The sequence below is a fragment of the Catharus ustulatus genome, chromosome 21 (genome assembly GCF_009819885.2).
Source record: "Catharus ustulatus isolate bCatUst1 chromosome 21, bCatUst1.pri.v2, whole genome shotgun sequence".
NCBI classification, from domain to species: Eukaryota; Metazoa; Chordata; class Aves; order Passeriformes; family Turdidae; genus Catharus; species Catharus ustulatus.
Window position 1 is genome coordinate 1 of NC_046241.1, and position 15,492 is coordinate 15,492.

The following is a 15,492-nucleotide window of genomic DNA, read 5'->3' on the forward strand; positions in this document are numbered from 1 at the left end:
CTGCATCAACAAGGACAATGACGCTTTCATGAAAGTGGGAAGATATTGATGACCTCCAGGCAGGATGGAGTTCACAGCTGGTAACTCTTAGGGGATGTATCAGTGCTGGGCAGTCATAGCTGTCTCCATAACATGCATTTTCAGTCCAACCCAGAGCTGGATCCTGCTAATGGAGTACCTGGAAAAAGATGGGCAAACCTTTTTGATTTATTTTTAGATCTGTCAGGACAGATCTAGCCTGGAGTCCTAGAAAGACTGTAACTGTGGGATAATCTGCAAGGCCTTTGCTTTTTGGAGTCATTTACAACAGGGAAACAGATGAAGGCAGCAGCTTTTGCCTCCAGTTGAAACAAGATATTGCAGCTGTTTCCACAAAGAGAGCAGAAAAGGCACTGGGCAGTGCAGTTCTCAGTGCAGGGGCTGGCTCTACATCACCTCCACCTGCCCTGTGGTCCAGACACCAGTCTATTGCAGATGGACAGCACAGGCTGTACAGATGACAAGAGAGAGGTGTACTTTTCCCAGTCACCCTAGAGCTGCCTTGCATGGATCTCTCCCTCCCTAGCACCTGCCAATTCTTTTTCCTTCTGGGAGGCTTCCTCCTGAAGGAAGAAAGAACCTGATCTCATTTTGCCCCAAGAATTGCAACATAGCAGTTGCCACAACCGAGATGCTTTTCCCCTTGTAAAGCAAAACCCAAACTTGAATGGAGCCCATGTTGTCACAATTCCTGATTTTCCTGCAATTTTTCCAGATGAGAGAAGGAAAGTAAGGTGTGCATATCCCTGCCAAAATTGTTTCTTATTAATTAAAATGACTGCAACATCTACCAGGTTATAATTTTATATTATTACATATATGAATAAAAGGATGCATATGAGTGTATGTCTGGGTTAAATGGTGGACACAAAATTTAAGTGACAATCAAATACTTACGTCTTAGCTTCTTCCATTTGCTTAATATTAAGCTGTCATGTATCATTGGAAGTTGGACTGTTAGAGGCATCTTATGATAGAAGTGCTTGAGGGGGAGCTGTGTTCTGCCTCTGATATTCTGGGGAAAATGTCCAAGAAATCAGTCTCCTCTGAACAGGGATGTAAAAATAAGGAAGAAAAACTTAAGTTCTGTCCTCTACTAAAATTCATAAACTTTATAGGCTCTGTATCTGAAAATAGTATGGGGTTCCAACTTGATGAAGCAGATTGAATCTCTAATAACGCTGCCATAAATGAGCAAAGCAGAGGGTGAAAGAAACCAGAAATTCTGCTCACTAGCAGAATGAACAGTTGAAGGTAAAAAAAAAATCAAACATGCTCTATCTACCTACGCTTGCCTGAGTTTGAATTCTGTCATTCGTGAATCATGTACAAATAGAAACCTGACGCGCTGAGAAGTGGTACTGGGCTGCTGGGCAGGAAGAGCACTGGGATGTGAGCCAGGCTGTGTAGCCTCTCTGCCACTGGCCTCAGCTGACCTTGGACTTTTGACTCCTAGTGTCTCAGTTTCCCCATCTAAACATTAAGTTCTGTTGTTCAGAAAGGGCTACTTCATAAAGCACTCCCATATCCTTTATGGAATGAGGCAGGATGAGGGTAGCTGTCTACACTTACTTAGGGTTTTGCTGGTTCATTTTCTCTACAAACACAATATGAGAAGGGAAAGGCATCCAAAATTTGCAGAGGACAGAGGTGAGGCAGGCTGGGGCAACCAGGCAAGAACTTTCCCCATCAGACTTTTGGGAAGCAGCTTATCTGTGAAACAGCTTGAGGCCCAGCCAGGTCCCAGACTTGAGAGCAACCAGTGGCCAAGTGCAGAGGTGGAGCTTACACTGAGGCTGTTTGTTAGATATTGAATGCTTGGATGGGTCAGTGCTTACCACAGCACACAGGAGGTGACTGACGGGAGTTGTGCAGAGGGCAATGCTGGCCATGGGGATAGCAGCCCCAGCGCTCTTGGTACTGCTGACCCTAAGAGTGACTATTTGTGATGCTGAGGACACCTGCTCAGGTGAGTAGAGCACAAATCTTACTGCCAACTCACTGAGACAGCCTGCTTCATCTCCCCTCATAAGAGGAGGTTCGGAAGGGGGGAGGGGAGGAGAAGTAGCATATGATTTCTTTTTCCTTCTATGCTTTTTTAAATTCAGCTGCTAGTGGGAGGAGAGTAAGGGGCCATCTGAAGTCTCAGCAGCTGCTTTAGAAAGCTGCTGGCTCCAACTAGTGATGTAACATCATTCTCTCACTTGTGGGGTCTCTAGGAACAAACAGTCTCCAGTGAGGTTTCCCCCCCTGGTTTGGGTTGTTGTTAGTAGGGCCTCAGTGCAGTTACCAAAGGACACAGAGCAATACAAAGGATCAGTCTAGGGATGCTGCGCAGCACAGTGTTCTGACTGGATTCCTCAGGAAGGCCATGGGGCAATTTCAAAGAGGCCTGCCATCAGGAAATTCAAAAGAACCCTTACTGTCCATAGATCCATCAGTGTCACTTGCTCTGCTATCAATACCCCATTGGGGCACCTCTCAGTTTTTGTTTTATTAACTACAGTATATTTGTTACACATGTAATGTCTTATATATCAGCTTCCTCTCCCACTGAGCTCTCCTGAAACCAGAGAGATGCGGAGTCTGGTTCCTCTAATATGTGAGATCCTCAATGCCATCTGTCAACCCATACAACACCCTGAAACTTCCATACTCATTGCTTTTGATTATGCTGTTCCTTAACTTCAAAGGGTTTGGTTTTTCTCCAAGACGTTTCAGAGCCCTAATAATCTCCACAAGGACTGTCTTCATTTCTCAGAGGTGAGAATAGTGGGATTGGGTGATGCTGACCGACTTGCCATTCTTCAAGGATGTCCAGGGATCCCAGGTGTCTCTGGCCCAAAAGGAGAACCAGGTCTCCCAGGAACAAAAGGTGAGGCCCTCAAAGCCAGTGATGAGCACAGTAATATGAGATGGTTTTGTTGCTTTGGGTAGGGGAAGCAAGCTGAGGCTGGAGCAGTAGCTGGCCTGGCACTGGCTGCTGTGAGGAACTAGAGAATTAGAGTGGAAAACACCGCAATTAGACATATGCTGGTACACATGGAGTGACCTGTTTCTTCCTTGAGTCCTGTCACAAATCTGAAGTGATCTTGGGGTATGAAGTGTCTCATTTGTTTCTTTTACAGAAAATCATCCATTTATTTTCTGGGTCTGTATTGAACAGTGTGGGTGGGAGCGAGGCTGAGATGCCCTGCCTGTTTTCTGGGAAACAGTGCAGGAAATTTACTGGCAACCCCTATTCCGACGAGCAAGGGAGACGGGGATCCTTCAGAGTTTTCATAGCCCACTCACAGGTGAAGGTGAATCACATCAGCTAAGTGAGCTCATCCACCACAGCAAAATCCATGAACTGGCTCCACAATATATCAAAGTTCATAAGAATTCATATGTGAACTGCAAATTAAAACTTTAAGTGGCAGTACCAGTGTAGTAAGGCTACAACAGAAAAAAAAAAAAAAAGGAGTAAGGTAAAAGAGTAAATTATGTTGGAAGAATGAATCAGATTGACTCAGCTTTGTTTCTGTGAAAGCCAAGGCCCAGTTGCCCAGGCTTCTGTGACACCCCCCTCTGGTCAGTTTGTAACATGCACATAAAAAGAGTCTCTTTGCAGGAGAAATGGGAGACCAGGGATTCCCTGGGAAAGCAGGACCACCTGGTGCAAAAGGTAATGTGTGAACATACGCAACTCTAATTCCTAAATGCCCCCAGGCTTGGTACATGTTTTGGAAGACTGGATCTAGAGAGATGAACTGCGGGACTGGCCATAGGCTAAGAAATGGTGCTGAAGTAGCATAAGAAAAGCCTGATTTGGGGATATAGGTCTTGCATGGAGTGAGCACTAGAAACAGTGTCCTTGAGTGGGACCGCAAGACAGAAGAAGATACCACTCTTGTCAAAATTTCCCACTGACCCTAAAATCAGACCTCTCCTCATTCCCTACGCCTACCCTAACCTGCCTCCAGCACAACAAACATGCCTAAATGCCCCCCAGCTCTGAGGAGCTTTGGAGCTCTCTGTGGAGCTTCAGTCCAGAGGCCTGATGCAGAGGCACTATGCTGAGTGCTTGTTCTGCCAATTGGCAGGGGCGATTTAAAGAACACAGACACCAGTGGAAAGAATGGTCTTATTTTACTGTGAATATAAAGGCAACACAAAGTGAAATGATATGTTCAATAAAACTACATGCTTGGCTTTGGCAACAAGCAAAAATTAGCAAAGTAATGCACCTAATCATTATTATACAAGAGGCAGGATAGTGATGGAGAAAGATACATCACCAATTACCTAAATACTTTACTATCATCCAGAGTTCAAAGTTGCTGGGGAGCCCCCAGCGAGGACCTGGAGAACCTTTCCTGGCAATTGCGAAAATCCTACATGGTGTGTCCACCCATAGCTGAGGTCTCCGGATTAGCTCTGAAAGGGAGGCCAGTGTTTACAGGCCCAAATTAGTAAGTCAAAGTGACTTGGTTATATTTTTAGCACAGAAACACCTGGATCTGATGGCATGCTTCCCACTTAGCCAGGGCCAGCAGTTCCTTAGAGCCTAGGCCTCGGCTGTGAGGGTTTTCCCAAAAAATACCCTACAAACAAGCCTCTATTCATATCAGTTGGTAAACTTTCTTAAAATTATACATTTCTTGCAGATAGCAACACAAGGTTGTAAACAGCTAACATTAGCATCTTTGTCATCTATTTTTAGGTAAATAATACTGATGATGTTAGTCACACAATGCCCAGAATCCATCTTGTAAGTCAGCTCTGGCTTAGCCCTGCTGCTCAGGCCTAGGCACATCACTGCTTTCAGCAGCCTCCAGCCTTTGACTCGGTGCACAGTGCCCACTTTACCACAAAAACGGGATCAAACAATGGCACAGGATGAGGTTTCCTTTGTAATGGGATGAACCCTTTAAGAGGATGATGTCTGTTGAGAAACTGGCTTTCACCACCTAAGCTTGCTTAGGACCGTCAGCATGACGTGCTGCAAATACTGGAAAAGTGTCTCTTCTAAAGAATCCAGTTGCCAGCACAAGGGAACTGTAGGAACTGAGCAGCAGGCCTAAGCCAGTTCCCTGAGCAGTGCCCAGACTAGCAGGGAAGTCATCCCTTTTACATGCCAAATACAAAGCTATTTCCTGGCCAAAAGCACACAAGACTTGAACTGAAATGCCAGCAGGAGATGGACAAACCCAATGAAAAAACATGACAAACCCTATAGATCAAAATCTTACAGGTCCCTGACTGTAAACAGAAAGTCCCCACAAAATGTCACTGAAATGGAACTGTGAATCCCCCATACATTCCAAGAGATGTAGCAGCAGTTCTCTCCTCTGTATCCTGCTCTGAGAGATACTGCTGATCAAGACAGGAACCAGGCTGAGGCAGCAGCACCACCTGGGACACTCAGCTGAACACTGTAGCTTTGCACCTCTTCACAGCCTCTCCTGTACATTTGGGACATATGGAGGGGCTGGAGCAGCCATCTGTGTTGTGTGAATGCAGTAATTCACTTGCATTGGATAGTCTGTGATGAGAATTTTCCTCTTGTGTTTTGTAGGAGCAGCTGGAGAGCCTGGCTTTCCGGGACAGAAAGGTAAATCATGCAGTGATACTTTGTAAACTTTCACCCTGTGCGGTTCTGGTACAACACACCAGGTGGGAACAGTTATCCAGCAGTGGATGGGGCTGTTTGGTGACAGTTATACCTTATTATAGGCTCTGCCCTGGCCCAGGTGCTGTGGGTAATTCTGCTCCCAAACCAGATGTTCAGCGATGGATGCTGCCCTCGCCAGGGCAGCTGGTGCTGCTGCCTGGCACCATCAGCTGCAGAAGCCACAGGGCTGAGGGACCAGCCAGATTTGGGCAGAGCTCTCAATATTCCCATGCTATGGCAAAATGCAGAGGCTCAAATGAAATTCAGTTCCTGCTAGCGCCAGAGGAATACATCTCTACCAGCACTAGCAATAAGGTATTAGGGAAACATGGGTTTTTTCCCTTGTGCCATCATCCTGCATGTGAGGGCCACAGGCACCCACCACTGAGCACTATCTGCACTGTGGCTTCCCTCTCTGAAGTTTGGCTGGCAATCAGTGGGTCAACACAGCTGGTCTGGCAGATGGTTCCAGTTGTCACTGCTGCTCCCAAAACACTGGCTTAAGCCCTGTGCCAGCAGCAGCCATTCCCCTGATGGACTTGTAACTCTGCTTTTCCAAGGTGCATTTCTTCCTCCTTCCCACACTCACCGACTCCTATCCCACATGTCCCAGCCCAATGGGACTCACTGGCACAAACTGTTGGTACACAGCTCCATGGGCTGGGCAGAGCAGTTCAGAACAGCTAGGTCCAACAGAGACATGTCTTGTATCAGTCTCACCTCTAAGCCCTAAAACAGATGCCAGCAGGAAATAGATCATTGCAGGTCCAACAGGCCAAGAGAGGCAAAGATGCATTGTGTATACACAGCGCACCCCCCAGTGGCCACCCCATGTTCATCCTGGTCAACCTGGAGAGCTCTTCCCAGTTTCTCAAGCAGCTGGGTGTCATTGCTGCAGTTAGAGGCATTTGTGACTCGGCTTCCCACCTTCCCCTCTGTGCTTTCCTAGGTCTGTGCAGATAGGCTGGTGGGTCTCCTCTGGTGGGCCTGGTAGCAGCCAGGACAGCTTATATTGAGTGACTCTTCCTGCCTCTTTTTCTCCACGCCTTTCATTTGCTTGGTGCAGATGAGCCAAGCACTTCCTCTAACATCACAGCTCTCCAGCTGCAGCAGGATTTATCTTGGCAATTCTTAAGTACTGGGAAAGGGGAGTGCTGGATGTGGAAAGTGGAGAGCAATTGATGGTGTTGTTTGTCCAACAGGAACAAAAGGAGAGCCTGGATTTCCAGAAATATGGGGTGAGTTTCATCCTAGATCTTCACGACACTGGTCAGCTTTGCAGAGTGGATGGTGGTGCACTACCTGCACCAGAGGTCAGGACAGGATAGGACAAGTTCAGAGTGACATTGAAGAATAGAGTAAGGAAATATCACTGTTATCTTTGCTTCTCACAGACACATGCAGCTTCTGTAGGTCTATTCTGTATTCCAGCCATGCTGGGAAAATCATGCCCTCAGCACTACTTAGATGTCCTGTCCTCTGTGTGTCCTGGAGGATGTCTGTCCGAATTTTTCAGTGACTTGGTTTCTGATTTCTAGGATGAAACCACTACACACAGCTGTATGGACATGTGGCTACTTCAAAGGCAGTTATACTCAGGCGCCTGTAGTGACACCTTTAGTACTTGTGGAGTTCATGTGTGTGATAGTGTTTAGATTAACTTATTCTTTGGAAGAAAAGAAGAAAAATAAAATAAACAATTTTCAGTTAACCCATTTGTCTCCATAAGCAAAAGTTCAAGGAGAGCTACAGCCTGCTCTGGCTACAACTGAGTGCTATAGGGCCACAATAACATGCAAAGGCTCAGACAGATCAAAGCTGCTGTAATACCTGACACTGGGATGTCACTGAACTGGTCCCTTGCTGCCCCAGACACTTCTCTGGGCATGTAAAAGATTTGACTTACAGGAAGGAAAAGGAAAAGGAAAAGGCCAAATCCAGGACCATCTCCCTGCTATGAAGGGCACAAGACAGCCTAGTACAGCTGTGTATCCATGTATCACACACAGCACACTGGGACACCTGCACCACCAGCACCACCATCTTCTATCATCTCTCCAGGCTTTCCCTATAACAGCTACAGTAAATTCACGAATACAAGCCACACTGAGTATAAGCCGCATCTCTGGGTGTTGGCAAATATTTCGTTTTTTGTCCATAAATAAGCCGCACCTGAATATAAGCCGCTCTGTCGTTCACAGCGAGAACCCGCGTGCAACAAAGTTGCCAAATAGTAACAGAACGGCAGCAGGGCGGGGTTTACTGGCTCAGCTAAGGCTGTGCAGGCTCGGCCCGCTTGGGGCTGCTGACGGGGCCCGGTAGCCCAGCCCGGCACTGCAGCTCAGCGGGGCCACTGGGGGCCAGCCGCCGCTGCCACTGGGCTCGGTCACCATGGCCCGGCGCTGCCCTGTGGTGGCAGGCAGGGACGGAGCCCCCCGCCACCTCCCCGAGCCGCGGCAGTGGCGGCCCGTGTCCCCCCTCTCCTCTGCGAGCCACGGCAATGGTGGCGCAGGGCCCCCCCGTCTCTCCCCCGGGCTGCGGCAGAGGAGGAAAGGAGAGACCTCTCCCTCCTCTCTCCCCGCCCCCCGTGCTGCCTGCAGGCAGCCAGGCTCCACCCACGGTGCAACAGAGTAGCAATTTGTAACAATCGCAAAATGACGACTTTGCAGCAGCTCTGCTCGGCACTCTGACTGGCACTTCTGAGGTTGTAAATGTCAGAAAATTATTCACATATTAGCTGCTCCTGAGTATTAGCTGCATTTCCGGTTTAGGAGCAAAATCTTAGTCAAATTGGTGCGGCTTGTATTCGTGAAATTACTGTACTAATGCAGCTGTGGGCTGGGATGTCTGATAAGAAATATTCAGTCACCTGTGAATCTGAACTTCTGTCAGCAGGTATGGTTTTGGAGAGGGAAAAAAGTACACCTAGAATGTATGTGTATGTAAATGTATATATTCAAAAGTGTTGTGTGTCTTGGGGAGACCTCAGTGTGACTTTCCAGTACTTAGGGGGTGCTTAGAAAAAAGCTGGAGAGTGATTTTTTTACATGGGCAGTGACAGGACACTGGGGAATAATTTAGAGCTGAAAAAGGAGAGATTTAGATTAGATATTAGGATAGGATTCTTTACTCAGAAGGTAGTAAGACCCTGGCACAGGCTGGCCAGAGAAGCTGCAGCTGCTCATCCCTGGAAGTGTCCAAAGATGGGGCTTGGAAGCAGCATGATCTAGTAGAAGGTGTCCCTGCCCAAGGCAGGGGATGGAATGAGATGAGCTTTAAGGCTCCTTCCAACCCAAACCGTGGATGATTCTATGATTCAATCCATCCTGCATACATTCTGGAGCTGGGACAAATTCCTGGATCATGAGTTTGGCATCCTTTTCAGAGCAGCTCCATCATCCAGACCCCCAAAAGTCATAGCAGATAAGAGGAGTCTCAGCACCTTACACCATTTCTTTCTTAGAAGGTGCTCAGAAGCCATGGCAGGGTTTGGTTCCCAGCAGCTCTACATTAGGATCCTGCAGTACAAAGAGCCAGCTGGCGCTGAAGGGCTCAAAGGCTCAAGGCTGATGTGCTCCCTGGATGAGTAAACACATTATAACTTGACTTAGGTTGCAACTCCAAACCAAGACATAACTCTTTCCACTTGATCTCTGATTTGCACAGAACCCAGGAACTGCCAAGAACTGTTGGCCAAAGGGAAGATTTTGAGTGGCTGGTACACAATCTACCCTCAAGACTGCAATGCCACCACCATCTTCTGTGACATGGACACGGATGGTGGGGGATGGATTGTGAGTAGAATGAGGAGAGGGAGGTTTACATGTTCCTACAGTGATTCTTGCTAAGGCTGCAAAGAATGGCTCAAAAATAGAAACACACAGCTGAGGTTCACGTCTGCAAGCCAGTGTGAATCCCTCTGGACGCAGGGGATTCACCCAAGACTTGTCTCTGGAAGCAAGTTGAGTACCACAGACCCACTCCCTGCTTAAATTAGCAAATCATTTCCTCCTCATTTCCAAGGGCATATGGAAGAGATCCCTGGGGATCTCTGGGGGTTTGCTCCTCAGACACCCACAGGAGTGTCCTGATGCAGGGGAAGCATTTACCATGGTGGGCATGTCCCCCAGGCACTGGGGATGCTTTTGAATAAGGGATGGGCTGGTGGGGCTAAGGGGGTCTCTTTCAGGTTTTTCAGAGGCGCTGGGATGGGTCAGTGAACTTCTTGCGAGATTGGGATTCATACAAACGAGGCTTTGGCAACCAGCTAACAGAGTTCTGGATGGGGAATGACAACATCCACTTCCTCACCTCTCTGGGTAAGGTCTGCCTCTGCACTGGGCTGGGGCCATGACAGTCCAACCCCTGTACCACCCTGGGTCATTGAAGACCTCTGAGCTTCTCATATTCATCTGAGGCTCCCACTGTTAATCCCAAACAGGATGCAGGCTCTTGCAGCCCATTGCATACAGGAAATTTCACTCTAAAAAACAGCAAAACTAGAAGTCAGGGAAGAGAATGAACTGGCTACATGATCTATCCCAGAGACAGGCCAACACATCTTCCTACTTGGACTGGTTCTGATGGCATCATCTGGTCCACACACTGCCCTGTTACAGCTGTGTGCAGGACTCCTTCCGGCCCATGACCACCCAATATCATCTCTGAAAAGGTGCTTTCCCAGAAAATCCTCAAAGGTATAGGAGGTTCTGAAGGACTTTTAAATAAACCAAAATCTCTCAAATAGTGGCAGCTCCTCTCAAGTTAGCTCACAGCTCTTTAAACCCTCCACCCTGAAATCCAGTCTGATAGCCACCATCCACCCTGCACCACTGCTGTCCATCTTCTCTTCTAGGACCCTGTGAACTCCGCATTGATCTGAGAGACTTTGAGAACAACTACTATTTTGCCAAGTATGCTTCATTCAGAGTTTTAGGAGAGTCAGAGAAATACAGACTAGTTCTAGGAGACTTCCTTGGTGGAAACGCTGGTAAGTTTGAGGCAGCTCACTGGGAAAGTCTGTTTCCTAGAGCATTTCAGAAGTGTTCAGCTTCCATGCAGAGATGTATCATGCTACATGCTATCCTTGTATCAGCTACATTTTGGGTCAATTTTTTAAAACTGGCCATGGTACTTCAGGTACTGAGTGACCTCTGGGTACAGGGATGGAGGGGGACACCCGTCACCCAAAGAAATGTGACTCAGAGCATTACCTACAAGCCCAGCCCTATGGCTTAATAACAAATGAGTCTGGTCCTGAGCAGCACCCAATCCAATTGACCTTCCCAGCAGCTCTGCGGCAGACAGGTCAAGTTCTGCATTTGGTTACACTGGCAAAAGACATTTGCCCACAAGGTTTGGCATTTCCAGGGCTGGAGTGCTGTTTGACACTTGCAGCATCAGCACTCCATCCTCTTAATACCTGATGTTTCGGGTTTTTTTAAAAAGTAAACTAATCTTCTTCAAAATTCAACATCCATCATTCAGGAATGAGTGAAACCAAGACCTGAGAGAGCCAGGTGTTTTTGCAGTGTACAACGCCACCTGGTGTTACGTAGCTTTGTACACTGCAACCCTGTCTGGTAATTCAGACCTCAGTGTGTCTGCAGAGAACCTGAGCATTGCAGGAGAAGTGACACGGTGTACCTGTGAAGAGAATCTGGCCCATTTGATGCAGAGGGCCAGGATAAATTCTCCATGTGTTTTAGCAGAGGTCAAGATACTTCTTTTGTCCAAGACAAGGAGAAAACCTGGGCAACCTGGGCAAGAGAGAGGCAGGATTTATACAACCTGCTTTGCACCTGCAGGACTGCACACCCAGCAGGACTGCACATCAAGGTCCCATTTTTGATCCCTACTGCAGTAACTGTGAATGTATGCTCTCTGCAGGAGACTCTTTGTCGTACCACAGGGACATGTCATTTTCAACAACAGATCAGGACAATGATATGAGCTCCTTTAACTGTGCCAGAGAATACAAGGGAGCATGGTGGTACAATGACTGCCATTACTCCAACCTGAATGGGATATATTGGATGGGTGCACATGGGAGCTACGCTGATGGCATCAACTGGAAGACAGGCAAAGAATACCACTACTCCTATAAGCAAACGGAAATGAAGTTCAGGCCAGTTTAACATGGTGACAGGGTGCCTGACAGCTCCGAGAGGTGCCACTCACCAACCAAGAGAAGACACAAAACATAATATTGTTTGGGGACAAAAATGAACCAGGAAGGATATTACAGTGTAAGAGCCGGACAGAGAGATGGAGACTTCAGAACGGGTCTTAAGGTGCTGTTTATTGCCTAGATGAGGTTCCAGTAGTTGTGGGTCGTGGGTGAGCCTATAGCTGATGGCTATAGAAAAGCTGTGTGTCCTGAAGCTCTCTTCCATTCATGTTATAAAGCATTATATTTCTTTTTTTGCTGTGCATCTTATTATATAACAACCAATCAATACCTTTACTATTACCTATAGCCTATCCTAACTACTAGCATTACCATATTCCTGTTACTATTTTCCAATCACAAAAGGTTAGTATGTTACAGTTTAAGCTAGAAATTGTTTTTCAGTTTTCTTGCAGTGGAAAATTCTGAGATCTTTCCTCTACTTGCAACATTTGTTTTCTTGTTTGCCTGTGAAAAATCATTTTGCTTGGTAAAAACATCTTTTGTTTGAGGTGGATTTATCCTTTGCTCAGAGTCATAAAAGCCCCTTCCAAGTCACTTGCCCTTTGCCTTCTTAGTTACCCAGTAAGACTGGCTCAGCAATTATTTTCTTCTATATTAAAACTTGCTATTATTTCTATTCCTTCTTCAGATTCTACATTCAAAGATCTTACTGTTATACATACATATCTGTGACACCTTCCTGTAAAATCCTTATCCTTCCCAACATTACAGGTTGTGCCTTCTGCCTAGAACAGGATTTTTGAAGCCAGATTTTTGGTGCTGATTTGAATTCCTGTAAGCATCAGACCTTGGTTCTTACTCTCCTGACCACCTCCAGTAGCCCCACTGATGCTGACTGAGCCCAAGCACCTTTTCTGAAAAGTGCATTACTTTGATTTAAAGACGAAGTGATGAGTGGGGCTAGTGCACCTCAGTAAAGCTCTCTGATATTATTACCCTAGATGGTAATTACTGGTAATTTCCAGTCTAATACATGTACATGAAGACCCCAACATGCATGCAATCTCTTTCTGTTGGACCCAAGAGCCATCCAAAGGGCACTGAATTCCTGACCTGTCCCACTCTCCCTGCAGGCTGTAATGGAGCCACAATGTAGAATAGCATGAAAAAAAATGAGCTTCCAGTACAGGGATGTCAGCACTGTTTACCAGCTTCCCCCCTTCCTTCCCCAAATGTTCCAGGACCTCAGCTCCTGGAACCACAGCAGAGTTGCGCAGCACTTCCCAGCAGAACATAGCTGCAGCTGGGCCCAAAGCCAACTTTAGCCACTCTTCCAGGGCATGTTTCTCACTAACTGCTGTGGACCAAGAGCTGTATTCAGCAGCATGTGTGATACACATGCCACTACACCAGTTCCAAGTCAAGCCTCGCACATGTGGTCATGATGTACAGTGCCAGTACCTTCCATTTCATCTTGTTTCCAGTAGCGTTTGAGGGTGGGCTATGTGCTGGTGGGTGGACACAGTTTCACGCAGTTCATTTATTGTATTTGACTATTAGCAGAACTGGGTCTCTTCTTCCTGCACTCACTGTCACCGAAGTTGGAGACAGGTATGCAACATGTACACACACTGAGTTCATACAGCAACAGCTGGATTTTATTGATGTGTGCCCCCCCGTTAACAGGGGCTTCGAATTTCCCTCTCTTACACATGTGATTGGTTAAGGGTATTAACTCCGTCCAGCTCACTGGCCAATGACACATGTGCATTCCTGGTTCAAAGGGATTGGCTGGGGTCCCCTTTGAGTTTAAATTCAGCCTTTCATTTTCTTTCCGGAGGCCTTGTTTACTCTTTGTTCTGTAACGAGCTAAGCTGGTCGAGTAAGTGTCTGTCATTGCCAAATTATCTTGTGCAGCTCATAGCCCAGCTGTAGCTGTCACAGCTCATGCTGCTGGACTCCTCACCACAGGAGATCCAAGTGCTAATTCTTCACTGCCGGGATAGACAGAGACAATAGAAATAGAGTATTTTTCTTCTTGTTATGTTCCTAATGGTCCTGGGTTTATTTCACTAGATATTGCAAAGATATGTAGGAGGGGCAGCTCCAGCCCTACAAGATGGAATCCAAACCTTGAGGGTGAGAAAAGTGAGGAGGTCACTCAGCCCACCACAGCTAGTCAACAGTGTGCTAAGAAAAACCTGAGGTTTGCATCTCCCCACTTCCTAGGTCCTGTCTCAGTTTACTTTTCAGTTATGCAAAAAAAAATGTGTCTGAGCAGAGAAGTGCACACCAAAAGCCCCATAGTCACTCTTACCTCTCCAGGAGCTCTGTCTTGTTTTTCTCCTACGCCCAATCAGATTCACATGCCCTCACCAGGAGGAGAAGCAAGGTCCCAGAGCATTTGGCTGTATCTCACCCATCAGCTGCTGATGTTGTCTTCCAGAAGTAGCTTCTGAGAGGCACAAAGTACCACCAGAGACTCCTCTGCAGAGATGTATGGGCAAGCGCTGACATACTCAGCTTTAAACTAGCTAAAAGTGCTAAATCCCCTTTCTCTGCTCACCTGTAGCTTATCCTCCTACTACACAGAAACCTTCAATGTTAAAATTTTGTCTGTGAAGGACACTGATGAGACTTTAAACAGCCTACTTACTACACAGAAATAAAAGAACTACTAGTAGATAAAATACAGGGCACGATAAAGATACCTATGTAACAACTAGTGAAGAAATAGTATAGATTAAGATTCAATGTCATTTATCACCAAATAGATAATGGAGTTATCAAATTCTTCCTCTCAATTCCTGGGAAAGTAACCATGGAATTTGCATCCAAACTCCAGGGAGAAGTCCCTGCATGGTCCCAGGGGGTATGTTGGAGGCTTCTACCTCCACGATAATTTGTCTAGCTTTTATAGTTGCAAAAGTAGTGTCTTTCAGCCAGGAATTTCTAGCTTATCTCCCCACATGTGTTCTCATGCCCAGTTGTTTATTGGCAGCTCTACTCCTGGCATCAGAGACAGAAATAACTCACTAGCTTGTGACAACTTACAAGTCAGGGAGCTGGCCTGGGTTATGTCATTACTTAACATGGAGGGGAGAGTATCTGGAGCTGACACACCAGCTACAGATAAGCTCTTCTGTGGTAGGGGGGATGTCCTGCCACACTCTGGTAAGGGTAGCATGTGCAGGAAGATTCTGGCCGTACTTCTGCCCGCATAACATGATCCTTAACGGCTGCTCTGCCCAAAGAGCCACTCCTGGCAGGGGCAGCCCCTCTGTCACCACCAGCTCACCTACTCCTGCCCACAGGCAAGTTCCCATTCTCTGGCTTAAAAAAATCACTCCTAGCTTTTGGTATCTCTGATCCTTACTCAGAGATGGATGTGCCATTCTCCTGCAAAACACAACAGCCAAATTGAACCAAATCTCTCATGTATGGCCATCTTACTCCCAAACAGCACAAGAGGCATTACTTTCAGAGTAAATTCAATGCAACGGACGCTTGACAGAAGTGCACGGACTGTTCAGGTTAAGAAAAGTCAATGGCAAAAGTTTAATTTATGGGGGACAGAGCCCCTCACCACCACTCACTGACATCCTTCTCAGGCTGCCCACTCCTGCCTACAGCATGGTGCTGCAGGTCCTGGCAGCAGCCTGTC

General features: G+C 46.8%; 1 protein-coding gene across 1 annotated transcript; it reads left to right on the forward strand.

Annotated features, from left to right (window-relative positions):
* The first annotated feature begins 3,535 nt into the window (after positions 1-3,535).
* Positions 3,536-12,196, forward strand: LOC117005511 (ficolin-2-like). Its single transcript, XM_033077141.1, has 7 exons — positions 3,536-3,706; positions 5,600-5,635; positions 6,898-6,933; positions 9,362-9,489; positions 9,885-10,014; positions 10,551-10,685; positions 11,585-12,196. The coding sequence occupies exons 1-7, from the start codon at positions 3,658-3,660 to the stop codon at positions 11,830-11,832; spliced, it is 762 nt and encodes a 253-aa protein (XP_032933032.1). The 5' UTR covers positions 3,536-3,657; the 3' UTR covers positions 11,833-12,196.
* The last annotated feature ends 3,296 nt before the right edge of the window (positions 12,197-15,492 follow it).